The sequence below is a fragment of the Globicephala melas genome, chromosome 3 (assembly GCF_963455315.2).
Source record: "Globicephala melas chromosome 3, mGloMel1.2, whole genome shotgun sequence".
NCBI lineage: Eukaryota > Metazoa > Chordata > Mammalia > Artiodactyla > Delphinidae > Globicephala > Globicephala melas.
The window spans coordinates 159,625,435-159,651,405 of NC_083316.1; the positions used below are offsets into that span (position 1 = coordinate 159,625,435).

At 51.9% G+C, this 25,971-nt stretch overlaps 1 protein-coding gene across 2 annotated transcripts; it reads right to left on the minus strand.

Annotated features, from left to right (window-relative positions):
* Positions 1–436: 436 nt before the first annotated feature.
* On the minus strand, positions 437–25,957 carry IQCN (IQ motif containing N). 2 transcript variants are annotated; one of them, XM_060296896.1, is made up of 6 exons: positions 24,933–25,957; positions 22,074–22,175; positions 11,428–11,489; positions 7,974–9,880; positions 6,778–6,936; positions 437–1,411 (listed from the first exon to the last, which is right to left on the minus strand). In XM_060296896.1, exons 3-6 carry the CDS (start codon positions 11,468–11,470, stop codon positions 512–514), a joined length of 3,009 nt encoding a protein of 1,002 aa, XP_060152879.1. In that variant the 5' UTR covers positions 11,471–11,489; positions 22,074–22,175; positions 24,933–25,957; the 3' UTR covers positions 437–511. The 2 variants fall into 2 exon arrangements, with proteins under 2 accessions (XP_060152879.1, XP_030735977.2); XM_030880117.2 differs by lacking the exons at positions 22,074–22,175; positions 24,933–25,957 and adding an exon at positions 15,578–15,637.
* Positions 25,958–25,971: the final 14 nt, after the last annotated feature.

A 25,971-nucleotide genomic window follows, 5' to 3' on the forward strand; every position in this document is an offset into this window, starting at 1 on the left:
CTCTCTCACCCAGATTGGGGCCCCTTGGGGCTGGGCCCAGCATCCCCCCAAATCTGGATGTGGCTGGAACCCTCTAGTAATTCCTGAATGAGGCACCCATGCATGCACCTGTAGGATTTTCCAAGGCCAAGGGACCCATGGTGGCCATTCTAGGCCAGGTCCCCAGACACTGGCTTCTGGAGTACCTCCATCTGGAACCGACGACGCTGCCCTGCTAGCCGTGGATGAATATGATGGTACGTATGAGGCCACGCTGGCAGCCCTGACCTCTGGGAAAGGCTTGGGGTCCCCATCCCAGCCACAGACCCTAGGTGCCAACTGCATGGTTGGAAGTTTGGGGCCCCTCCTGTCCAGGATGTTCCATATCCCTCTCATTTTCCCTCGCACCATGCCCGAGACACCCCCGTAAGCACAGGTAGACCAAGACCCAGACTGTGGAGGGCTTTATTCATTAGACCCAGAGAGCCACATGGCTCCTCCCCTGGTGTTCCCCCACTGGTAAGCCAAGGTCCTAGACACCTAGCCACGGCATGTGCTGTGAGTTGTCCCACGCCGCTGGTCCCAAGAGCGCATCCGTGGTGAGAGAGGCCCGGGTGCAATGGCCGCGCCAGGTGGCTTGAAGCACCTTGGCTGCTAACCGCCGCTGCTTCAGCTGGCAGCGTACAGCGAAGCCCCTCCAGGCTGACTGAATGGCCGTGGCTGCCTTGCTCTGGCTCTGGTGATGGGGTTGCCAGGGGCTCTGGGGGTTTGACCGGGTGAGGCAGCCCCGTGGCATGCCGGCCTGGCCCGCAGCACCCTGGCCCGTGCCATGCAGCACCCTGGTGGGCAGGGTATGGCTGCATATGTGGCATGTGCGGGAGCTGGAACCCACAAGCATCACCACGATGGGTGGGCTCCCCAGTCCGGAGCTCAGTGACTGGCAGAGACTACAGACACGTGGGTGGCAGGACTGGAAGCAGCGGTGATCAAACGTGGTCCTGGCCCTGCTGCCCGTCTCAGCCCACATGCCTGGGAGCAGCATCTGCTGGGTGCAGCTCCGGCGGATGCAGAAGCCTCGCCACGCAGCCTGGATGACTGTGGCGGCTCTGCAGAGCTGGGCCAGGTCCCGCCGTAGACGGTAGCCACGCCAGGCAGCCTGGATGGGGATGGCCCACTGATGCCACACCTTGATGGTACGGCGCACCAGGAAGCCACGTGTACACGCCTGGAGGATGACCACCGCATGCACGATTATCTCCTCCACAGCCTGCGCCGACGACGTCACCAGCTCCCCCGGCTGTCTGGGATCCACCGCCGCCATGACATCCCACGCGCCCCCAGGGGCCGCAGTGCCGTCTCTGGGCCCGACCGCTACGCTGGGGACAGCAGAGTTCCACGCTTGGCTGCCAGACACGCCACTGTCCTCAGGACCCTGGAGTACAGCGGGAGTCAGGGATGCCCCGTGACTGTCTGCAGGAGCCACGGAGCTAAGGGAATTCCGAGACACCGGCGGCGACTCCTGGTTAAAGAGGGGCCGCCGGGAACCACTCGGTGAAGGCTCAGAGCCCAGAGGCACGCTCCGAACCCCCGGATTCAGCCTAGGGAAGACCATCCGTGGTGCCACCTCACCAGTGTAGACTGTTGGCGCTAGGGCCAGCGGTGCGCCTGTGGAAGGTTTAGGAACTTCCTGTGAGGACCTGGGGGCATCCTTCTGCTCCTGATGGGCGGGGCCCGTCCCAGCCACAGAATTGTCCGGCATTTGTGGGAAAGGGACATCATGCGTGGCCCCGAAGGATTTTCTAGGGCCGAGGGACTCACGGCCATCCTGCATCAGACCCCCAGACACTGGCTTCTGGAGCGTGCTGGATGCCACCCCTCTCACCAGGGGTGGATGAAGTGGCACGTGTGAGGCCACGCTGGTGGCCCCTGACTTCCGGGAAGTGCTTGGGGTCCCCATCCCAGCCACAGATCCTGGGTGTAAACCGGTTGCCAATAGTACTGCCATGGGCCAGCTTGGGTGACCCTGAGATGACAGTAGAAGCCATCGTCCCACGGGAATGGCTCCGGGACATGTGAGCCGCCGAGGGGCTCTGGGGCACAACATAAACCATGGAGGGGCTCCGGGGTACAGCGTGAGACACTGATGTCTGCTGATGAGCCAAAGTGCCCTTGACAGACCCTGTCTGCGCACCAGGGACCCCACTAGCAGCCACAAGGTGGGAACTGGGGGCCCCCCAATTGCTGGCTGACCTCTGATGCAGAGTTGGGGTGCCACCACTGGCCACGGAGTGCTTGGCAAACCTCGGGGACTGTGGAGGGACAGAGGCCATGCCACTGGTCATAGACATAGCTTAGCTGGGAGCCACCTCCTCCAAGAGCGGCATTTGGTCTTTGGGAAGAGTCTGCAGGGAATTCTTGACTGTGGTCGATGTCAGTTGCCAGGGGACTATGGGACATCCACGGGTTGCCTCAAGGACCTCGGGCTCCCAGTTGGATATGGACCCCTGGGGCAAAGCCTCGTCCAGGTCCTCTGGCTTTATCACAGTCTGGTGGCCTGTGGTCTCAAACAGCATCATCCCAAGAGCTTGGCTCAACTCTGAGGCTCTTTGCAGAACTGTAGGCACTTGGTACACTCCCTTGGCTGTGCCATTAGCTTCCTGGAGGTAAGCTTGGGCCAGGCCAGGGGCACGGGATGCCTGGAAGGAGGCTGTGGACGCTTCTCCTGCCAGGGCTCCGTGATATTGATGAGGAGAGAGCCCAATCAGCATGGACCCTTGGGGCAGGCTCTGGGCCACGCCTCCAACTGTGGAGGGTGGACCAGCTGTCCTAGCCATGGACTCCAGAACTAGGTTCTGATCCAGTCCCCCAGGCATAGATGCTGGGTCCACCCTAGAGGCCACAGGACGAGGAGGGGTACTTGAGCCCACCCCACTTGCCACTGAACCTAGGAGCAGGCTTGGAGCAGTTAGACTAGCTGACGGTCTTACAGAGAGACCTTGCCTCTTCCCACCAGCACCGGATGCTGCATTCAGGCTGGGGGACACTGCAGTTGTGACAGAACTCAGAGGCAGGGTTCTGGCCATGCCATTGGACCCAGAACCTGGAGGAAGGCCCTGACCCATGCCACTGATCATGGACCCTGGGGGAAGGGTCTGAACCACACCACTGACCATATAACCTGGTGGAAGGCTGGGGCCACACAACTCATCATGGACCCTTGAGGAAGGCTCTGGCCCACACCCCTGATCACGGACCCTGGGGAAAGACTAGGGGTCATACCACCGGCCCTAGTACCTGAGGCCACAGCTGTGGTCATCCTACTGGCTACAGAACCTGGCAGCACACCACTGGCCATGCCCATCCCAGGCTCCTGGCTGACAGCATCTGCTTGTTGGTAACTGGATTTGGAGATTGGAAGCACAGAAGGACACTGTTGGTCCAAAGATATTGGGAGATCGACATTGACCTGAGATATGCCGGGGCCCACATTGGTGAGGGAAAACTTGGATGAACTCACATCCAATCCACCGGGCACTGAAGCTGGAGAGAAGCCAGGTCCCGCCTCTGAGGCTGGTTCGTGAATCAAGGGGGCACCAGCCGCAGAGGCCCAGGATGTAATGGGGGCCACGCCCCCGGTCACCTGAGATTGGCTTGGGCCCATACCAGTCACCACACTTCTCCACCCCATACTCCCTGACATGCCAGGGGATACAGGTACCCGAGACATACTTAGGAACACACGAGCAGCTTCCAAATGTGGAAGCATGCCAGCAGCCACGGTGCCCTGGGACATGCTTGTAGCCCTGCCCCTGAACAGAATCCCCTGAGATATACTAGTTCCCTGGCCCAGACGAGAGTCCTCTCCACGGGCCACAGATGCCTGGTAGAGACTTGGAGCTGAAACAGTGACAGCAGACTGTTCAGTTATGCTTGGGTGTCTCCCACTGATACTGGATGGCTGATGGAACCCAAGGGCCACCTTGCGGAGCTCAGGGGCCTGGGGATGTGGGCTCACCCCACTAACCATCAGAGGATCTTGACACGGGTCCACCCTAGTAGACACAGCTGGCTGGCTCAGACCCCGGCCCACGCTGTTAGCCACTGATGGACATGGTGCACACGAGCTGACTTCAATGGCAAAAGAGGAAGGACGCTGACGGGGAGCCACTGCACTCACCCTTGAGGACAGTAGATTTGAACCCATGCTACGGGCCCAACTTGGCTGACAGAGTGCACAACCGATACACTAATCACAGACGACTGGGCCAGGCTGGGCATCCCCCTCCCAGCCACAGATGGCTGGCCTAGGCTGGGGGCCACCACATAAGCCATGGGAGGTTGGCCTAAGCTAGGAGCCATCCCACTGGCGAAGGATGGCTGGGCTAGGCAGGGGTTTACTCCAATGGTCATAGATGGTTGGCCTAGGCTAGGGGCCACCCCAATGGTCATAGGTGACTGGGCTAGACTGGGGGCCACCCCACCAACCCTACATGTCTGGCCTAGGCTGGGGGTCATCCCATCAGTCATAGGTGGCTGGCTTGGGCTAGGGGCCCTGCCATGAGTCACAGGCAGCTGGGCTAAGCTGGGGGCCACCCCACTGGTCACAGGTGGCTGCGCAAGGCTGGGGGCCACCCTGGTGGTCATAGATGGCTGGGCTAGGCTCAGGGCCACCCCACTGGTCACAGGTGTCTGGGCAAGGCTGGGGGCCACCCCACTGGTCACACGTGGCTGGGCTAGGTTGGGGGTCCCCCCACAAGTCACAGGCAGCTGGGCTAAGCTAGGGGCCACCCCACTGTTCACAGGTGGCTGGGCAAGGCTGGGGGCCACCCCAGTGGTCATAGATGGCTGGGCTAGGCCCAGGGCCACCCCACCAGTCACAGGTGGTTGGGCTAAGCTGGGGGCCACCACACCGGCCATGGATGGCTGGGCTAGGCTGAGAGCCACCCTACAGGCCATCAATGGCTGTGCAAAGCTGGGGACCCATCAGTCACCAATGGCTGAGCTAGGCTAGGGGCCACCCTATTGGTCCTGGATGTCTGGCTTAGGGTGGGAGTCATCTTACTGGCCACAGATGGCCCAGATAGGCTGGCGATCACTCTACTGGCCACAGAGAGCTGGTCTGGATCTGAGGAGACCTTACTGGCTACTGTAGGCTGGGATAGGCATGGGGTCAACCTACCGGCCACAGATGGCCGCCAATAGACCATAGGGACCACATTACTCAAAGACAGACTGAGGGTCAACCCAGTCCTATAGGGTTTCTGGGACAAGCTCTCCTTCAGATTCATGGAGCTTTGGCCTGAGGACATATCTCCCTCATCATCTGAGCCCCAGTGGACACTCTAGGTCATGCGACTGGCCACTGAACTGTGACGCAGAAGGGGGATCAGTTCTGAAGCTGCAGAAGACTGGTCGTGGAGGTTTGGGGTCATGTGCCCATGGCCTGCTCTCTCAGACTCTTCCATGCTCCCAGGTCCCTGGGACCTCTCCACAGGCGCCCCAGAGAGGAGAGGATCTAGATGAAGCTCCCTGTCCAAGCTGGCTTCCCAGGACTACTCCTCCACCAGGTCAACAGCGGTCATGCTGGCCACAGACTTGGAGGAAAGGCTGAGTGAACTGCAGTTGCGCAGTGAGCTCTGGGAATTGCTCACGTTGGAGCCATAGTCTGTGGAGCCCTGGGAGAAGCTTCTGGCCAGGTCACTGTCTGGACCCTGTGGCAAAGTGGACACCAGTTCATTAAGTATATGGCTAGTCACCAGCTCCTGTGGGCAGTGAACACTGGAAATGGTACCCCGTGCTTGATTTTTCTCCTGCCCAGGGATGGCTGTACGGGGAAGGGTGGGCGCCAGCCTATTGCCTGGGGAGGCTTGGAACAGACTGGGATCAACCTGAGTCTTGAGTGCCCAGCGATGACCAGGAGCTACGGAGCCGGGCCAGAGATCTGGGGTTATGACACAGGCCTTGGGGGCCTGTGGTTGTGCTTTGCTCACCGTGGAGGCATGTGGTGGACTTGGGGTCACCTTGTTGGTCATCTCCCTAGTGCCCATGGAGGCTCGTTTAGGATCTGGGGACCGAGTTCTCTGCATGGTCTCCTCAGGGACCATAGATGACTGTTGCAGACCTCTGGCCACTGAGGGTCGACACACACCGGGAGGTACCCTGCTGACCCCGGAGGGTTGACACCCGCAAGCCGACCCCACATAGGCAGCGGCACACTGGTGGGAGTGGGTGCCCCTCCCACGACCTGCAGTGACGGGAAGCTTGCCCGGTGCCACTACCCTGCCCTCCCCCGACGACGCCCATGGACGTGGGGCCGCCCTGCTGACCTCGTGTGGATTGTGGGTGCTTGGGGTCATGCTGCCACTGGCCAATGACGGCCGGCTCATGCTTGGGCCCACGCCATTGGCAATGAGTGGCTGCCACAGACTGGGGGGCGGCTGCTGGTGGGGCGAGTTGGGCAAATTGGGGTCCACATCACTCACCATGGGACTGAGATCTGAGGCCAGTTCACTAGCCCTTGGGTGCAGGCACACATTGGCCTCACGGACCTTGGGGGTCAGGTACAGATTTAGGGTGTCTCTGCTGGGTCCCATCTCCTGTGACAGAGTGGGGTCCAGGGCAGCAATCAGGGGATACTGATGAATGGTCAAGGGGTCCAGCAGTCAAGGAGGCGCCCACAGAGACCACCGAGGAGCAGGGTGACCCCCCGAGCATGGCTCCATCCCCCACCTCTTCCAAGAGCCTGGAGGGCCAGCCTGTGATGAAACCCTCCGAGGCCCCACCCCAGTGAACCCTGACCTTGCTGGGCTGTAGTCTCATGGGGCCCAGGGTGGGACCCCATGCAGCCGACGGGCTCCTCCTGCAGTCCACCTCCACCAGGGTCGGCATCACAGTCACCCCGCTTCCCGCCGTTTTCGCGGCAGCCTTGGGGAGGACGACTCCAGACCTCAGGGCCACCTGAGAAAAAGACTGGCTGAGGACTGTGCCCAGCTCACCCTGACACAGGGCCTGGTTCAAGGTGGCCCGCTCCCCCTCCATCAGGGCCTTGCTGAGCACGTCCGCCAGTCTGCCCTGAATGGCCTTAGGGAGCTCTGCCCGCAGCTCGCCCCGGGCCAGGGCGCAGGACAGGCTGGTGGCCAGCTTGCCCCAGGACAGCGCCTTCACCAGCGCCGTGCCCAGGATGCCCTGGGGCAGGGCCTTGGCCATCGTGGCTCCCGAGACCTCTTTGGATAGGGCCTGGTCCAGGGCCGCCCTCACTTTCCCCTGGGAGAGGGCTTTTGCCAGCAGGGCGCGGAGAGGTTCTCCTGGGAGCCCAGCAGGGCAGCCAGCTCAGCACATAGGGAAGCGAGCTGGGAGGCTGCCAGCTCCTCCTGGCAGGGCGAGGCTGGGCTGCTTGTTGACAGCTGGGCCCTGTCCCCCCAGGATTCGACATTGCACGTGGTGTGCCCAGCAGAGGCCAGCAGAGGCACCAGCGTGTTCTGGCTCTCAGAGGCCCCCTGGCGTGGGCCCTGGGTGGCCTTGCCCTGCACGTAGATGTGGGACAGGAGCTGGGTCAATCTGTCCTCTGGCTTGGCTCGGGGCAGGGCGCCAACGTGCTGGCAGGGCTGGGTGGAGGCCTTGAACTCGACTAGGAGTGGTTGGGACTGGGTCTTCCTGTTGAGCTCAGCGGCCTGGCGGGCTGCATGGAAGCTCTTGGCCGTTTCTGTGGCCAGATGTGCCTGGGACGGTGCCTGGGTCAGCGTGGTGGGCAGATGTGCCTGGGACTGCACCTTGGACAGATGTGATTGGGCTAGGGCTGTGGTCCGCTCAGGGGGTGGATGTCCTTGGGACGGGCCCTTGGTCAGCTCGGTAGAAACATGTGCCTGGGATGGGGGCTTGGTCAGCTCGGCCGGCAGACGTGCCTGAGGCGAGCCTGTGGTCGAACACGGGGCCGGTTGTGCCTGAGGCAGACAGGTACCCAGATGTGCCACAGCTGTTTCTATAGGCTCACATACCTGGGATAGGGCCTTCACGACATCCGTCCTCAGGTGTGCCTGCTTGCTCCCATCCTCAGCCACTTTTGACCAGGACGACACCACGGGCACTTCCATGGCCTCACTGATGTTAGACGCTGTTTCTGTTTTCACCCGTTTCTGGGAGAAGTCCTTGATTTTCTCACCTTCCGAAGGAGGCCTGGCTGTAGGCTTGGGATCCCCAGCCCCCAGATGTGATGGGGGGAAGCATTTCATTTTTCCCTTAGTCAAGTACGGGTGGGGTGAGACCTTGGTCACCCCTGCTGCCTGCCTCGCGTTCACCACAGCCTTGGCCTTCAGTCCACTTAGACATGTGTGGGATGAGGTGTCGGGAATTCCAGCTGCCGCCAATGCTGAAGGTGGAGGTTTGAGATTTTCAGCTGCTGGAGGGGGCAGGCACAGGGTCCTGAGGATGGCGGCTACTGAGCGTAACTGAGCTGGGGTCTTGGTTACCATGGCCGCCAGGCGTGTCTGGGCAGGAGGACCTTTGGTCACCGAGACGCCTTGGAGTGTCTGATGAGATGGGGTCTTGGTCATCGTGGCTGCCAGGCGCACCTGGGGTGGGGTCTTGGCCGTCACGAGCGCTGCACACGTCTGGGGTGGGGCCTTGGTCATCGTGGCTGCTGGTCGTGTCCGGGGTGAAGTGTTGGTCATCGAGGCTGATGGTCTCATTTGAACTGAGGTCTTGGTCACCGGGGTCGCTGGGCAGGGCTGGGGTGGGGTTTTGGTTATTGTTATCACGGGCACTGGGCACGGCTGGGATTGGATTTTGTTCATCGTGGCCGCTAGGCATGACTGGAGTAGGGTCTTGGTCACTGTGGCTTGTGGGCACGTCTGGGCTGGGGTCTTGGTTATCACGGGTGCTGGGCCTGTCTGTGGTGGCCCTTCGAGGACCTCTGCTTCCATGTGGGCCTGGGTCTGGCTCTTGAGTTGTCCTTGAACTGCCTGGGCACGTCTTCCGGATGGTGGTGGCCCCGGGCCTCCTGCCTTGTTAGCTCTGGCAGTAACTTGCTTGGTCTTCATCATGTCCCCCTCTCCGTGGACAAGGCAGGCATTTCTGATGGTTCTTGTCAGCAGGCATGGGAGGCACTTCGCCTCTGGACTCACAGGACACGGAAGTCTGATGGCAGCGGTCTGGTGTGGAAGAAAGGCGACGCTGGGGCCTCCGACAGAGCACGTACCCGGCTGTGACATGCCCTGGGACTGCAGCAAGGCCAGCTGGTGGGTACAAGCGGCCAGGCCGTTGGAGGAAGGAAACTGGGTCTCCTTGCTCACCATGGTGGGCTGGGCCAGAAGGGACTTGCCCTCTTCCAGATGCTGGAACCGCACCTGCCGGGGCGAGTGGTAAGGGATGTCCCTCTCCTCCACCTTCGCTTTTTTCTCCACCGTCTTGCCAGACTGGAGGAGGCACCTGGTGCTGAAGCGTCGCCAGGCCTCCTGGATGGCCTTGGTCACCATCACCTGAGAGATTACCTTCTGCCGGAGCCGGTAGCCCCTCCAGTTGGCTTGGATGAGGGTGGCTGCGTGGGACAGCATCATGTCCATTTCGTCCACCAGGACATTCTTGAAGGTCTGGCTCTCCACCGCAGCCCGGAGGCATGGGACATGATGAGCCACCGTCTCGTCCTTGTCTGGCTGTTGCACAAGGGTCTCCTCGGATGCAGGCGGCTCATGCCGGGGCCGTGGATGCAGTGTCCCTGCTTTGCCTTGGAGATTGGGGACGGGCTGATAGGAGCTCTTCCCGCTGGGTGACACCTGTAGCTGCAGACGCAGTGTCCCCACTTTGTCTTGAAGGTTGGGGACGGCTGATAGGAGCTCTGCCCACTGGGTGACACCTGTAGCTGTGTTGCTTGCTGCCTTGCTTTGGCTCCTAGGCGGCTCAGCTCTGCCTGTGGGGGGTTACAGGGAAGTAAGCGGTCAGGGAGCAGTGTAATGTACACACGAGGCCTCCTGGCTGGGGCGGGTACTCACCCCAGAACCTACATCTTCTTGCTCCTGGCACCTTGCCATCTTCCTCCTCTCCTTGGCAGGCCCTCTCTCTCCCAGCCACATGCCCAGGTGGCCTTTGGCACCCATGTCTCCCTCATCACCCTGTGGCTACTTCAACACCAGCACACATGGCACGTTCTCACCTGAATGTCTGACCACCTGCTTTTCGACCTTCCTCTGTATCTGGAACATACTGTGAGTACAGCACTGATCACAGTATTTTGGAAATATCCTGTTTGTGTGTGTATGCGCCTGGTGTTATTATTTGCTTTCCTCCATCGACTGTGAATTCCTAGAGGGTGGGAACCAAGTCTGAGTCACTTCTGTGGCCCTATCTCAGTCACAGGGCTGGGCTCCAAGCTTTGAACAGGTATTGGCTGGGTGGCTAGCTTGACCAATAAATGAGTGGATGAGTGGACTGAAAGTTGGATGGATAGATGGTCTCATGGCTAGATACTGAATGGATAAATCAGGGGACGCATGAATGCTGGATGGGTTGGAGGAATGGATGAAGGGTAGGGCTGCAAATGGATGAGTAAATGAAGTTGACGAATGAATTGATGAACAGATAAGTAAATAAGGAAATGGACACATGGATGGATGGATGAACGGATGGATGAGTGAGTAAACAGATAAATGGATGGATGTGTGGGTGGATGGAGGAATGGATGGCTAGAGGAATGGATGGATGGATAGATGAGTAGGTGGGTGGATGGATAGATGCGTGGATGGGTGGGTGGGTGGCGGGATATATGGATAGATGGAGGGAGGGAGGAGAGATGAGTGGGCAGATGGATGGATGAAACCTGAGTAGATAAATGTGTGTGAATGAAGAAAGCTGAAGGAATTGGTAAAGAGATCAATGAATAGGAGGTGGACTGATGAATGGCTGGATGGATCAGTGAATGAATGGGGGATAACGTAGATGATGGATAGATCAATGACAGATGGAAGGGTGGTAGAGGGAAGAATGAGGGCATGACTGGCTTTCAGAAGTACTTTGACTACCTGCTGAAGACAGAACCAACTGACCTTCCTGATGACTCATGAGGAAACAGTCCTTAGTACAATCTAGCTCTCTCTTACTCATGAGCAGTTAGGGCTGTCTCCCAGTGGGAACGAGGCCAAGGCTGTCTTATCTTTAGATTGTCTCAGTTTTATGGCAGAGCCTAGCCTAGGTTGGAGGCCTGGCACAGATCTTCACGCCACCTCCAGAATGGCGCTGGGATCTTTCTTGTCTCTGGATTTCAAGTGTTTTAATAGTACACTCAATTGTCTTTCAAGTTGCTGAGATAAATGAAATCTTTTTAAATGTTAATGTTAAGTAAATAAATAAATCTTAGTCCATCTGCTCTTAAAAAAAAAAAAAAAGAAGTACTTTGATGCAGAGAGAGTTCAGACACTGTCAAGCAGCCCTGATGTATAACCTGGAGCATAAGACACTTACTTTGCAGAAGTATCCCCTTCTGGCTGGACCAGTCAGACTTCATACCTTGGAGGGTCACAGACCTGGAGGAAAAGCAGGAAGAGAAGGCGCAATCTCAGAAGCCAGCTTGCAAGAGGAAGCAGCCTTCATCCCTTCAGCCCATGCATTATGCAGCTACACTGCCCTGGGTTGGCTCTGTCCCCAAGACCAAAACGAAAAGAGATGTTAAAAGCAAAAAAACTAAATTCTCTTTAAAAAAAAAAAAAAAACACAACTTTTTTTTTTTTTCTCTTTGCAAATCTCGCTCATTCAGAGGTAAAACTAGAGAAATACCAGTTAGGCCAAAGGGTAGGATAAAGCCACCATCAAAAATTGGCACTTCTGGGGCTTCCCTGGTGGCGCAGTGGTTGAGAATCTGCCTGCTGAGGCAGGGGACACGGGTTCGAGCCCTGGTCTGGGAGGATCCCACATGGCACGGAGCAACTGGGCCCGTAAGCCACAACTACTGAGCCTGCGCGTCTGGAGCCTGTGCTCCGCAACAGGAGAGGCCGCCATAGTGAGAGGCCTGCGCACCGCGATGAAGAGTGGCCCCCGCCTGCCACAACTAGAGAGAGTCCTCGCACAGAAACGAAGACGCAACACAGCAAAAATAAATTAATTAATTAATAAACTCCTACCCACAACATCTTCTTTAAAAAAAAAAAAAAAAAAGGTACTTCTGGGCTTCCCTGGTGGCACAGTGGTTAAGAATCTGCCTGCCAATGCAGGAGACATGGGTTCGAGCCCTGGTCCGGGAAGATCCCACATGCCACGGAGCAACTAAGCCCGTACACCACAACTACTGAGTCTGCGCTCTAGAGCCCGCGAGCCACAACTACTGAGCCCACATGCCACAGCTACTGAAGCCCGTGTGCCTAGAACCCATGCTCCACAACAAGAGAAGCCATCGCAGTGAGAAGCCTGCACACCGCAACAAAGAGTAGACCCCGCTTGCCACAATTAGAGAAAGCCCGTGCGCAGTAACTAAGACCCAATGCAGCCAAAAATAAATAACTTAATTAATTTTTTTTAAGAATTGGCACTTCTGCTACAATTGTCAGTGAATCTCCTCCACACACACGTTTTTGGATTTAAAAAAAAAAAAAGATGAATGTGCAAGGAAGTCTATTCCAGTGGGGTTTTTAAAAAATTTTTATTGAAATATAGTTGATTTACAATGCTGTCTTAGTTTCGGGTGTATAGAGAAGTGATTCAGTTATACATACCTAAATATATATACATATATGTTCTTTTTTTACATTCTCTTCCATTATAGGTTATTACAAGGTATTCAGTATAGTTCCCTGTGCTATACTGTAGGCCCTTGTTGGTTATCTATTTTACATATATCCAGTGTTATTTTGTACCTAAATACAAAACTGGAAATAACCAAAAAGGTGATTGCTAGGGGGCAGTTACAAGTGCATAAAGAAAAGTACTCAAGGATGTTCATCTCTATACTTTTGAGAAGAGTCAAAACTGGAAACAAGCCAAATGGTGGTTTAAATTAATCAGTTGAATATTCATACAGTGGTATACTATCCAGCCATTAGAAATGGTGTCCAGACCCACAAGAATGGCTAAAATTTAAAAGGTGAATATGTCACAACCACTTGCAGAAACGATCCATATCTTGACAGGAACTCCACAATTCCACCCTGACATATATACTCAAGAGGTCCAAGTGTTTATACTCACCCCAAACCAGAAAGCACCCAAATGCCCATCAACAGAATAATGAATATCAAGTGTATATTCATCAATATATTAATATGAACGAATAGGAATAGAAATACTGACTTATTTATACCCGTTCAACACATCAATGAGAATGAGGTCAGCACTATAGAGAAATCTCACATACATTGTTTTGAGTGAAAGGAGCTGAACATAAAAGAGGACAGATTGGTTATTCCAATTATAGGACATTTAAAAGGGAACAGAAGAAATTAAGGTCTGCTATTAAAAGTCTGGCCAGGGCTTCCCTGGTGGCGCCGTGGTTGAGAGTCCGCCTGCCGATGCAGGGGGCACGGGTTCGCGCCCCGGTCCGGGAACACCCCACATGCCGCGGAGCGGCTGGACCTGTGAGCCACGGCCGCTAAACCTGCGCGTCCGGAGCCTGTGCTCTGCAACGGGAGAGGCCACAACAGTGAGAGGCCCGCGTACCGCAAAAAAAAAAAAAAGAGTAGCCCCCGCTCACCACAACTAGAGAAAGCCCACGCACGGCAACGAAGACCCAGTGCAGCCTAAATTAATTCATTAATTTAAAAAATAATCATAAAAAATAAAAAAAAAGCCCAGGACTTCCCTGGTGGCGCAGTGGTTAAGAATTCACCTGCTAATGCAGGGGACACGGGTTCAATCCCTGGCCCAGGAAGATCCCACATGCCGTGGAGCAACTAAGCCCATTTGCCACAACTACTGAAGCCCGTGCGCCTAGAGACAATGCTCTGCAACAAGAGAAGCTGCCTCAATGAGAAGCCTGGGCACCGCAAAGAAGAGTAGCCCCTGCTCACAGCAACTAGAGAAAGCCCGCATGCAGCAACGAAGACCCAACGCAGGCCCAAAAAAGGATATAGAAAAAATGAGGGAGTTTGGCCTTTTAGTCAAGGTGGCAGAATGATGTGATGTGGGAACCTGACCCCCTTCACTCCAACATAGAAATAACAGATAGAATATTTTAAAACAATGTTACCACACGGTGATCCTTTTTTAATGTATAGAAATATCAGATCACTACATTGTACGCCAGCAACTAATGTAGGTCAATTATACTGCAAAAACAAACAAACAAACCCATAGAAAAAGAGATCAGATTGTGGTCACCAGAAGGGGTAGGAATGGGGGCAGGGGAATTGCATGAAGGCAGTCAAAAGGTACACACTTCCAGTTATAAGATAAATAGGTACTAGGGATATAATGTACAACATGATTAAAATAATTCAAGCTGGGGCTTCCCTGGTGGCGCAGTGGTTGAGAGTCCGCCTGCCGATGCAGGGGACACGGGTTCGCGCCCCGGTCCGGGAAGACCCCACATGCCACGGAGCGGCTGGGCCCGTGAGCCATGGCCGCTGAGCCTGTGCGTCCGGAGCCTGTGCTCCGCAACGGGAGAGGCCACAACAGTGAGAGGCCCGCATACCACAAAAAAATAAATAAATAAATAAAATAAAATAATAATAATTCAAACTGCTGTATGTCATATGTGCCATATGTTTAAGAGAGTAAATTCTGAGTTATCATCACAAGGAAACAATTTTTTTCTTTTTCTTAAATTTTGGATCTATATGACATGATGAATGTTCACTAAACTTATCGCAGTCATCGTTTTATGATATACCTAAGTCAAGTCATGCTGTACATACACCTTAAACTTATACAGTGCTGTATGTCAATTATATCTCAATACAACTGGGGAAAAACGTTTTTGAAAAAAGAAAAGAATGAGACTTCAAAAACAAACTCGTAGAAAAAGAATAAAACCCTTGTAATTTCCTTTTTAAAAAAGAAAAAAAGGAAGGAAAAAAGGAAAATGTTACCACAATCTAGCTCTCACCGACAGATAAGATGCAAACATACTAAAAACGTGACCACTTATCAGAAGAATACTACTATACCCAAGTGCTATTTATTCCAAAGATGTAAAAATAGTTCAATTTCTAAATATTCCCAAGGTAATTCATTACACCTAGAAATCTAGAAGATAGCCATATGATTTTTCAAAAAGGGCCAAAGCATTTTGGCCAAAGCATTTTATCAAATCCAATAGCTATTTCTAATAAACATTTTTAAAAATAGATAGGATAGTAACTAAAATTGGTAAGTCTAACTACAAAACCACAGCAAATGTCATTTTAAACGGTGAAATACTGAAGTCATTTTTGTTAAAGGAAGGAGAAAGATGTTGCCCCACCCTTGCTGCGGGTATCATTATTTTTGGTGGTTACAGCAAAACAAGATGACAAGGACTTGAATAATCAGTGTAAATGTTTGAAAAGAGCAGCTCAGCAGGAATTGTCAACCTAGAAGACCCAAGAGATTCTAATTTCCTAAGGCACATGGCTGCATACAGAAACCCATAGCTCTTCTGTATTTAAGGTAAAACCAGCTGGAAATGGAAATGAGAAAAAAATACCATTCATTCATAGTGATGTCCAAAACTATACAATTCAGGGAATTCCCTGGCGGTCCAGTAGTTCGGACTTCATGCTCTCACTGCTGAGGGCCCAGGTTCAATCCCTGGTCGGGGAACTAAGATCCCACATGCTGTGTGGTATGACCAAAAAAGAAAAAAAAAAAAAATATATATATATATATGTATATACAATTCATAGGAACAAATATTACACAAAAGCCAAAGGGGTTATATGAAGGCCAGGAAAAGAGACAAAAACCATCTGAAAGATGTACCATGTGCTTAGGAAGAAAGAATTCCTATAAATTATTACACAGTATCACAATTCATAGAGTGTAATTCATGCCCAATTAGAATCCCAATGGGGAGTTTTTTGAACATGGAATGATTTCAATGTTCAGAAGGAAGAGTAAATGAGAGTAGCCAAGAAGATCATGAAGAGTAGTAGTTGGGACTTCCCTGGTGGCACAGTGGTTAAGAATCTGCCTGCCAATGCAGGGGACATGAGTTCGAGCCTGGTCCGGGAAGATCCCACATGCTGCGGAGCAACTAAGCCCGTGCACTACAACTACTGAGCCTGCGCCCTAGAGCCCGCGAGCCACAACTGCTGAAGCCCTCACACTAGAGGCCGTGCTCTACAACAAGAGAAGCCACCGCAATGAGAAGCCTGTGCACCACAACAGAGTAGCCCCCGCTCGCCACAACTAGAGAAAGCCCGCGCGCAGCAACGAAGACCCAACGCAGCCAACAATAAATAAATAAATTTATATATTAAAAAAAAGAAGAGTAGTAAAGAGGACTTTGACTTGCCAGATTATAGACATACTCAAAAGCCATCATAGGGCTTCCCTGGTGGCGCAGTGGTTGAGAGTCCGCCTGCTGATGCAGGGGACACGGGTTCGTGCCCCGGTCCGGGAAGATCCCACATGCCGCAGAGCGGCTGGGCCCGTGAGCCATGGCCGCTGAGCCTGTGCGTCCGGAGCCTGTGCTCCGCAACGGGAGAGGCCACAACAGTGAGAGGCCCGCGTACCGCAAAAAAAAAAAAAAAAAAAAAGCCATCATAATCACAGTATGGTTCCCATCCAGGACTAGACAAAGAGACCAGTGTGACAGAAGAGTGAAACCAGGAATTAACACCAATGTACCAAGGATACATTGTATTTCAATTCAGGAGGGGAAAGTTCTGTGTTTAAACAAGTGGTACAAGGCAATCTATTTGGAAGAACAGAAGTTTGGACCTCTATCTCAAACCATATTCTAAAAAATTCCAGATGGATTGAAAAATGATAAGAACATTTATTAGTATGGGAGTATAACCTGTAAATCACTGAGCTGTTGTAAAACTAAACAGGAAACCCAGAAGCTTTGAAAAAGGTAAACATATTTGACATCATAAAGACCAAAAACAATATTATGGCCAGTGATGCCATAAATACGGCCAAAGTACAAAAGACTGGGGGAAATGTTTGCAGTGAATGTGTTAAAAAGTCCGAGTTAATTGCCTGCTAAAATAAAAATACCCATACTTTTTGGAAGATTATGACAGCATCCGGTCTCTGCATCTTAACATTCACAATGTCTAGGTATAATCCAAATTGACTAGAAATATGAATAAACTCAAAAAAATGTAACTCATTCTCCTGAGAAAAATTTATCAATGGAGTATGACCCCAAGATGCCCCAAATGTTGGAATTATCAGTCAAGGATTTTAGAGCAGCTATTATAATTATGCTAAATAGAAAAATATACTCGTAATGAGTGAAGAGGTGGGACATCTCAGTAGAGAAATAGAAAAATAAAGATATTAGAAAAGAACCAGGTGGAAATTCTAAAACTGAAAATATACAATGTCTGGAATTCAAAAATTCTCTGGATGGGCTAAACAGCAGAGCGTAGATGACAGAAGAGTCAGTGAGTTTGAATATAAATAGAAATTATCCAATCTGAAGAACACAGAGGGGATAAAGAATGGGCCATAGAGCAAGCATTAGGGACCTGTGGGACAAGATCAAAAGGTCTAACATAGATGTAATTGGGGTCCCAGAAAAAAGAGGAGGGTATAAAAAGTATGTAAAGAAATAACAGCCAAAAGTCTGTTGGAAAAAAATTTATAGGTTTAAAAAGCTCAGAAAACCCTACGCAAGATAAGCACAAAGAAACACACACCTGGCTCAACACAGTCAACATCCTGAAAAGCCAAGATCAAATCTTGAAACCAGTCAGAGAAAAATATTACATAACATACAGTGGAGCCATGATTCAGCCAGCTTCTCATCCAGAAGACACTGCAGCAGTCTGGGCTCAATCAGGAGATCGAAACCACAACACAGATTAAATGAGGGAAGTTTAATACAAAGAATTGTTTATGATGATAAAACAGTAACTATGGACTTCCCTGGTGGTGCAGTGGTTAAGAATCCACCTGCCAATGCAGGGGACACAGGTTCGAGCCCTGGTCCGGGAAGATCTCACATGCAGCGGAGCAACTAAGCCTGTGTGCCACGACTACTGAGCCTGCGCTCTAGAGCCTGTGAGCCACAGCTACTGAGCCAGCGTGCCACAACTACTGAAGCCCGCACACCTAGAGTCCATGATCCGCAGCAAGAGAGGCCACCGCAATGAGAAGCCCGCGAACCGCAACAAAGAGTAGCCCCTGCTCACCGCAATTAGAGAAAGCCCGCGCGCAGCAACGAAGACCCAGCACAGCCTAAAGGAAACTCTCATGTGGTTTCCTAGGGAGTATCCCCAAGGAAGGGCAAATTTGGAAGAGGTTAAGCCCCCTTGGAGAAGATGTGGTTTGACCCACCAGATGGCAGAGATATTTGCTGGTTTGGCCAGACCGAAGCAGAGCTGGAGTTGCCAGGCAAGCAAAAGGCCACCCCCTGAAGTGCACGTGGAGGAACAGGTGATCAGTAACTGGTGATATGAGCACACGTCAGGAGTCCAGTTGCTGGTGTGGGCAGAAGGCCTGCAGAGTGTGTGGGCCACCGTGGGGGTTTTGGGTTTTGGGTCAAGAAGCCTACAGAAAGATTTTCACCAGGTCATGTCTGCAAAGTCACAAAGGGATGACGTTCTAGACCCATGAGTGGGGCAGGTTCACCAGGAATCTTCACACCTCTACCACTGACACTTCCTGGCAATGTTTCACCAGTACCCTCTACTCACTTGAAAGGAGACAATGAAAGGAACTCCTTGGTATATTACAGAGTAATGGACATATTGAAAGGTACATTTGGAGGCAAGATGTAATAAATTGAGAACTGACATGCACCCTAAGTGATGAAAGAACAAAAAAACCTGCCAACTGATAATTCTATACCTAGCAAAAATGTCCTTTGAGAGTAAAGTTAAAGACATTTTACAGAAAACAGAAGCTGGTCCTCCTTGAGTTGCATCTTTTATTTTTTTTTTTAATTTATTTTTGGCTGTGTTGGGTCTTCATTGCTGCGTGTGGGCTTTCCCTAGTTGCGGCGAGCAGGGGCTACTCTTCGTTGCGGTGCACGGGCTTCTCATTGCGGGTGGCTTCTCTTGTTGCTGAGCACAGGCTCTAGGCGCACAGGCTTCAGTAGCTGTGGCACGCGGGCTCAGCAGTCATGGCTCGTGGGCTCTAGAGCTCAGGCTCAGTAGTTGTGGCACACGGGCTTAATTGCTCCGTGGCATGTGGGATCTTCCCGGACCAGGGCTTGAACCCACGTCCCCTGCATAGGCAGGCGGATTCTTAACCACTGCACCATCAGGGAAATCCTTGAGTTGCATCTTGAATTGCCGCCTAGTTTTGGTCAATTTACCCCGGGGAAGTCCTGCAAGCCAGAACAGAGATGACTGTATGACACAAAGCATCACTGAAATTTTTCAAAATGGATAGGCTTTGTGGAATTCCCCCGCTCAATGTGGGGTTGGTGGGCTAGGCGCTGAAAGAAATCTCACGCACACCTTTCTCTGTAGACTCTATGAAGTAACAGCTGCGAACGGAGATACTCAGAGATTTCAAGCTGCATAAAAAGGTTTTAAACTCCTCAGAAACAAAAGTGGTTCTCTAAGCAGTATGCAAAGAATGAGAATCAATTCTGCCTCAGAGAGGAAGTAAAAGCAGCAAGATGATCAATATCTTGTAATAAACTCTAATGGGAAAGAAACTGGAAAAGAATATATATATATATATATATATATATCTGAATCACTTTGCTGAAATTAACACATTATAAATCAACTATACTTTGATAAGAAAGAAAGAAAGGGAGAGAGAAAGAGAAAGAAAGAAAGAGAAGCAAGATGACACGTGACTGGTCGTCTCTGCTTGGTCCAAAATGTGCAAAGAACCTGGTTTATGTGGCTTGTGTAGCTCCTATGCCCTGAGAGATGCTTTGTGCCCGGACGGCAGGATTACCTCCAAGACGACCATGCTAACTGGAGAGCAAGGGCTGTACTGCTGTGTCCCCAGCTCTATTGCCAGCCTGGCACATAATCAACCAACATAGATTGCTTGTTGGGTAAGTGCTTGTGGATGTGTCTTGTTATTAATCAGTTAGAGGGTCTGATGCCACCATACCTTCTCAGGTGTGTCCCTTTAGCTTTCTAAGAATCTAGGCGTAGGGGATTAAGAGGTACAAATTATTATGTACAAAATAATCTACAAGGATGTATTATATAGCACAGGGAACATAGCCAATATTTTATAATAACGATACATGCAGCATAACTTTTAAAAATTGTGAATCACTATACTGTATACCTATAACTTATTTAATATTGTACATCAACTATACTTCAATAAAAAAATTATTTTTGAAAAAAAATAAATAAATAAAGACATTTTCAGGTAAAAAAAAAACTAAAAGAGTTTGTCACCTGCACACCTGCATTACAATAAATGCTACTAAGAAAGTTCTTCAAGCTGAAGGAGATTTACACTTGAGGGAAACAGATCTTTGGGGAGAAATGAAGAACACATAAGAGATGATAAATACCTGCATAAATAAAAAAGACTATTATTTTCCTCTTTTAAAGAACACATATAACTGTATTAGCAAAAACTAAAACATTGTCTTGTGGCATTTATAATCTAGGTAGATGTCATTCATATGACAAAGAGAATAAAGGACAATGGTGAGGGTAAAAAGACCTCTACAGTTGGAAGATTTTTACATTTTAGGTGAAGTAGAACAATAGTAAGTCCAAGTCAATTGTGACTTAAGGATATATGTTAAGGATTGCAGTTCCTTGAGCAGCCCCTAAAAAGGAAAAAAAAAAAAGGCAGTAGTTAATTTAAAAGAGAATTCTGAAAAAGATTCAAATAATCCAAAAGAAGGCAGAAGAGGGGGAACAGAGGAATAAAATTCGGAGACCACAGAAAGAAAAGTAGTAAAATGGTAGATTTAAATTCAATCATATTAATCATTGATATGATAATGGACTAAACATCTCAAGACAGAGATGATCACAGTCGATTTGTTTTCAAGAATATCTGGCCCCAAGATGAGCCAGGCCCCAGGCACAACGGGCATCAATGTGAACTAAATTGTAACAGCAAACTGGCCTGAAGCTGGCTCCCTGGAGGCAGGCACAGTCACTGTCCCCATGTCAGAGGAGGCAACACAGTGCGTCTTTTTTTCTTTTTTTTAAAAATCTATTTAGTTATTTGGCTGTGTCGGGTCTTAGTTGTGGCATGCGGGGCTCTTAACTTGCGGCATGCAGGATCTAGCTCCCTGACCAGGGATCGAACCCAGGCCCCCTGCATTGAGAGCGCGGAGTCTTAACCACTGGACCACCAGGGAAGTACCAACGTACTGTGTCTTACTTCTTTATATCGTTTCCTATTTGCCTCCTCCGTTAGGCTGTGAGCTGCCCACCAGGGAGGACCCTTTGTTTGCCCTTGTCCCAGTGTCTAGAACAGTACACATAGTATGTGCTCAAGAGATATTTATGGATAAATGGAAGGATGAAAGGAAGGATAAATAAATGGATGGATCGATGGATGGATGGATGAACGTGGCCCAGGATTCAGAACTTGGTGACGGCCGCTTCAGGATCCAAATTGGTCCATCCCAGGTTCTGAGGTTTTCTCAACCACACGGCTCAGCCCTTTCGATAAACTCAATCAGAATAAGGAGACAAAGGAAGGACAGAGTGAGAGAAACAGGATGGCAGGAAATGCGAAGAAGGAATAGGAGCCGCGGACACATAAGCTCAGTGGGCAGCTAGGCAATTTTGAGCAAACCCCTCTGAGCCTTCCACATGCGTCACGTGAGCTGAGACCACTTTCCCAGCTTCCCAAGAAGACATGATAGGCTCTCCAGGCTGGGCCCCCAAGGCAGACAAACCCACCATCAGGCCTCTGGGGGCCCCTAGCACCCCTGCTGTGAGAGGCTGTGGAGCTGTTCCACCTCTCAAAGCAGTCTGGAGGGCCCAGGAGGACTGAAGGCACTGGGGGCCAGGGGAGAATGACCAGGTCTCCATGTACTGCCCCCCACCAAACGTGCCACCAGCCTCACTCACCTGCCTTTGAAGCTGAACCCACCAGGCAGATGGCCGGCCTTGGGGCACTGGTGTCACGGTGGCTTTGTGACTCACAGCCAGGTTCCTGGCCAATCCCATCTCCTGGGGGGAGGGGGTATTAGAAGGCTGACTCAGTAGGGTGGGGGAGGGGGCAGGACCCAGGTCCGGGTCAGGGTTGAGGGCATGGTGATTGCTACATCTTGCCTGCCCATCCTGAGTAGAAAGTTAGGGCTCTGAGCACAGAGGGGACCCCAAAATCTCCCCCTCCATGTGTCTGGAGGTGGCCTCAGTCTCATCCCTTGGGTTTTTGCTGAGCACTTACTTTGTGCTGGGACCTGATCTGGACCTGGGGACACAAACAACTCAAATAATCTAGGGGTGTGAAACTGTTACGACGGAACCAAAGTGGGGGTGGGATGGGCTGAGCCCCACAGAGAGAAAAAAAGAGTTGGCTGGGGGTGTGCTGTGGGAAGGGCATCCCAGGTGGACAGCAAAGCATATGCAAAGGCCCTGTGGTGGGAACAAGCTGGGTATGTTTAGGGGATATGGAGGAGGCTAAAGTCATTGGAGAGAGGGAGAAGAGGGCAGGGAGGGTGACTGTATAGGTAAGGCTTCAGAGAGGACTATATAGGAGTTTGGGTTTTGTTGAGAAGGTGAGGGGTAAGCCATGGCTCTTGTGCTCTGACTTACATCCTAAAGGGTTTAGAGTGTCTGGCTTTGAGGATGGGGGCTCCTTAGGGTAGTGCCAGGCCCAGGGCCCCTTGGGATCTTCCCCACTGCCTGGCAAAAATGGGCACTGACCCTGAGCCACAGTCCTGGAAGGGGAAGTGAGGCCACCATCCCCGGTCACCTCCTGGGGCTGGGCCAAGGCCTCGTGTGAATCACTGCTGGCTGGGCCACGGCTGACACACTCTTTGGCCTCAGCTCAGCAGTGTCCTGCCAAAGCCACACAGCCTGGCCCAGAGGCCTCTGCCTGGCCTCCCTGGGAAGCCACTGGGGGGCATCAGAGCAAGAGGCCAACAGGGACGCCCAGCCTCCCTCTGCAAAGATCCTCTGTCTTCTCCACCCTGTGGGTGTGGCTTTGGGCAAAACTAGGGATATGGGAGTTGGACAAGACTTATGTCCTTTGTTTCAGCAGTGACCAGGACAGTTCCCATTCATGACCTGAGTAAGCCAAACACAAATCCAGGGTGATCAGGGCGATAATAGTGGAAGCACAGAGCACTGATGGAGCCCAATAAGGGCATCTGCAGCAGAGCTTGAGAGGTGAAGCTCAGCTGGGTGCCTGAGGGAAGAGGGGTATCAGGCTTGCAGCTGTGCCAAGGTCCCGAGGCCAGAAGGACAGTGGGGAGCTGCCTAGAAAGAGACACTGACCTGCCCAGGGCCAGGTGCAGTCAAGGCCTTTTTTCCAGAAAAGTGGCAAGTAGGGGCCAGATCTATGGTTTCCAAAAAGCCCTTCAGGTCACATGCTAGTGAAAAGACAGGGCCTCCACCTAGCCCCAAGGCTCCTTTTAGGCAGGTAAAAGGCTTGGGTTTGAGCCCCTGTGCTGCAATCATTTAGCAGGATCTTTGTCCCTGGTTCCTAGCACACAGCTCCTAAAATTTCTGTAAACTCCAGAGTGGTGCGGCCAGGGTCCTTAGATAGCTTCAGGATGGGGGCTGGTCTCCAAAAAGACCAAGGCATGATCAGAGGGTTGTAACTTTCTGCCACACCTCCCAGACCTCCTGGGAAGGGAGACGGGCTGGATATCGAGTTAATCACCAAACGCTAGGGATTTCATCAATCCTGCCCAAGCATTGGTGAACTCATGGGGTGCTGGGAAGATGAGGTGCCCAGAGAGGGCATGGAAGTTCCCTGCCCTTCCCCCATTTGCCCTTCCCCCATACCTTGCCCTATGCATCTCTTCCATTTGGTTGCCCCTAAGTTGTATTCTTTAAAATAAACTGGAAAGAGTGAGTCAAGTGCTTTCCTGGGCCCTGTGAGCTGTTATAGCAAATTATTGAACCTAAGGAGGGGTTGGTGGGAACCCTCGGGTTTATAGCCAGTGTTTAAGAAGTACCGGGGTGGGGGCAGGGGGGGGCAGAATTCCCGCGGAGTGGTTAAGACTCGGCGCTTTCACTGCAGGGGTCACGGGTTCGATCCCTGATGGGGGAACTAATCCCTGCATGCCCATGCCGCCCAGGGCCAAAAATAAATTAAATAATTTTTTTAATAAAAAGCAGCACAGGTGGCAACCTGGGACCTGTGATCGGCATCTGAAGTGGGGCAGTTTTGAACTCTTCACCTGTGTGGTCCGTGCTAACTCCAGGTAGAGTGTCAGAATTGAATTGTAGGATACCCAGTTGGTGTCTGCAGTTGGAAAACTGGTTAGTGTGGGGGGAAAAAAAAAACCCACTCATTTGGTGTCGGAAGTGCTGTGAGTAAAAACCTTTCAGGGGGTATCCGGTAGATCTCGTAACCTCCCTGGGCTTCCCCTTCTCTATAGGTTAGGGGCTGCACAGTGTACGCCTCGCCTGAATACTATTTCACTGCTGTTCATCTCCCAAGCACTTCCAACTTCTGACCTGAGACGTTACCTGGACACGGGAAACACATCCTTTTCACAGCACAGTAGGTAAAGGCCAGAACCGGGAGGGAACTTGGCTGAGGTTACAGCGGCAAATTGGGCAAATTGGCACCCAAGTTGGGACTCAAGCCTCCTGAAGAGTGAAGCTCTGACCCCCAAGCATGGTTCTTGGTCTCCTCTGTGTGGACACCCCAACCTCAGCATCAGCCCTCTTTTCACTTCAAACCCCTCTCCTGAAACATCTGCCTGAAGGTGGTACCAAAGAGAGGTCACATAGTTTAAAAAAACAAACCCCAAAGCAGCTCTTAAAGCCTTGAAAGGTGGGCAGCCAGGTGATCCGGAGGAAGAGGGAACTTGTATGTGGTGAAGCCCCACTCTTTCGATGGCTGAGGGACTGTGGGCACAAGGCGTTTCTTCTCTGCACCTCTCTGCACCTCAGTTTCCTCATCTGTAAAACAGGCATGATTTGCCCACCTTCCCTATCTGGGTTGGGTACACAACTGGAGTTCAAAGCTCACTTGCCCTCTTGCCCTGTGTCCTTGGCCACCAATGCTTATGTCCCTCGGGCCCCAAGTGAGGCAGAAGCCCAAGGTCCAGGGTCTTTTGCCCCCACAGTAGCAAAAGCCAAAGCAGGCAGGGGACGAGGGTAACCTGGCAGTCAAGGCGCTGGAAGTGAGAAACCCAAGGTGCAAAATGTCCCTGCACGGTCTCCTAAAAAAGGCTGTGTGACCTGAAGCCTGTCACTCAACCTCTCTGAACCTTAGTTTCTTCAAAATGGGAGAATAGGATGTTGGGGGAGGAGTGTTTCAGACAGTACTTGAAAAATCCTGGATTCCAAGTCAGTGGTCCCACAGAACCTAACCACACCTCCAGTCCCGGAGGCAGACTGCCTGGGTCAGATCCTACCTGTGCCAACCTTCCTTCTGTTCCGGAAACTCACGCTCCCCATCCGACAAACGATAATACAAGCTTACACTGAGCACCACCCGTAAGCCAAGAACTGCTCTGTAAACGAACTGTCTTAATCCTCACAACTTTAGGGAACAAGTTTACCATTGCTCTGCCTATTTTACAGACAGGCAAACAGAAGCCCGGAAAGTTAGTTTCTGCCTTTTCCTCCCTGCCTCGGGCTGAAGTTGTCCCCCTTCCCTCCCGCAGTCCCTCCTCGGCAAAGGGGAGACAAAGGGGACACCCTCGGGCTGGCTAGTTCCAAACTCAGGTTGGAAACCCCAATGTCCCCCGCCCAACCCGGACAGGAGTCGGCCCAGCGCCCAGGCGCTCCTAGATGGCGCTCTCTGAGCGCCAGATGTGCAGGTTCTTCCGGACGCCGA

Excerpts from the sequence above, each read along its gene's own strand:
- IQCN (XM_030880117.2), bottom strand. Across the intron at positions 9,881-11,427 it reads GAAGGGGATACTTCTGCAAA|GCAGAGCTGAGCCGCCTAGG; the intron begins GTAAGTGTCTTA and ends AACCCCCCACAG. Across the intron at positions 6,937-7,973 it reads TCGTGAAGGCCCTATCCCAG|GTGGCCCTGAGGTCTGGAGT; the intron begins GTATGTGAGCCT and ends TCTTTTTCTCAG.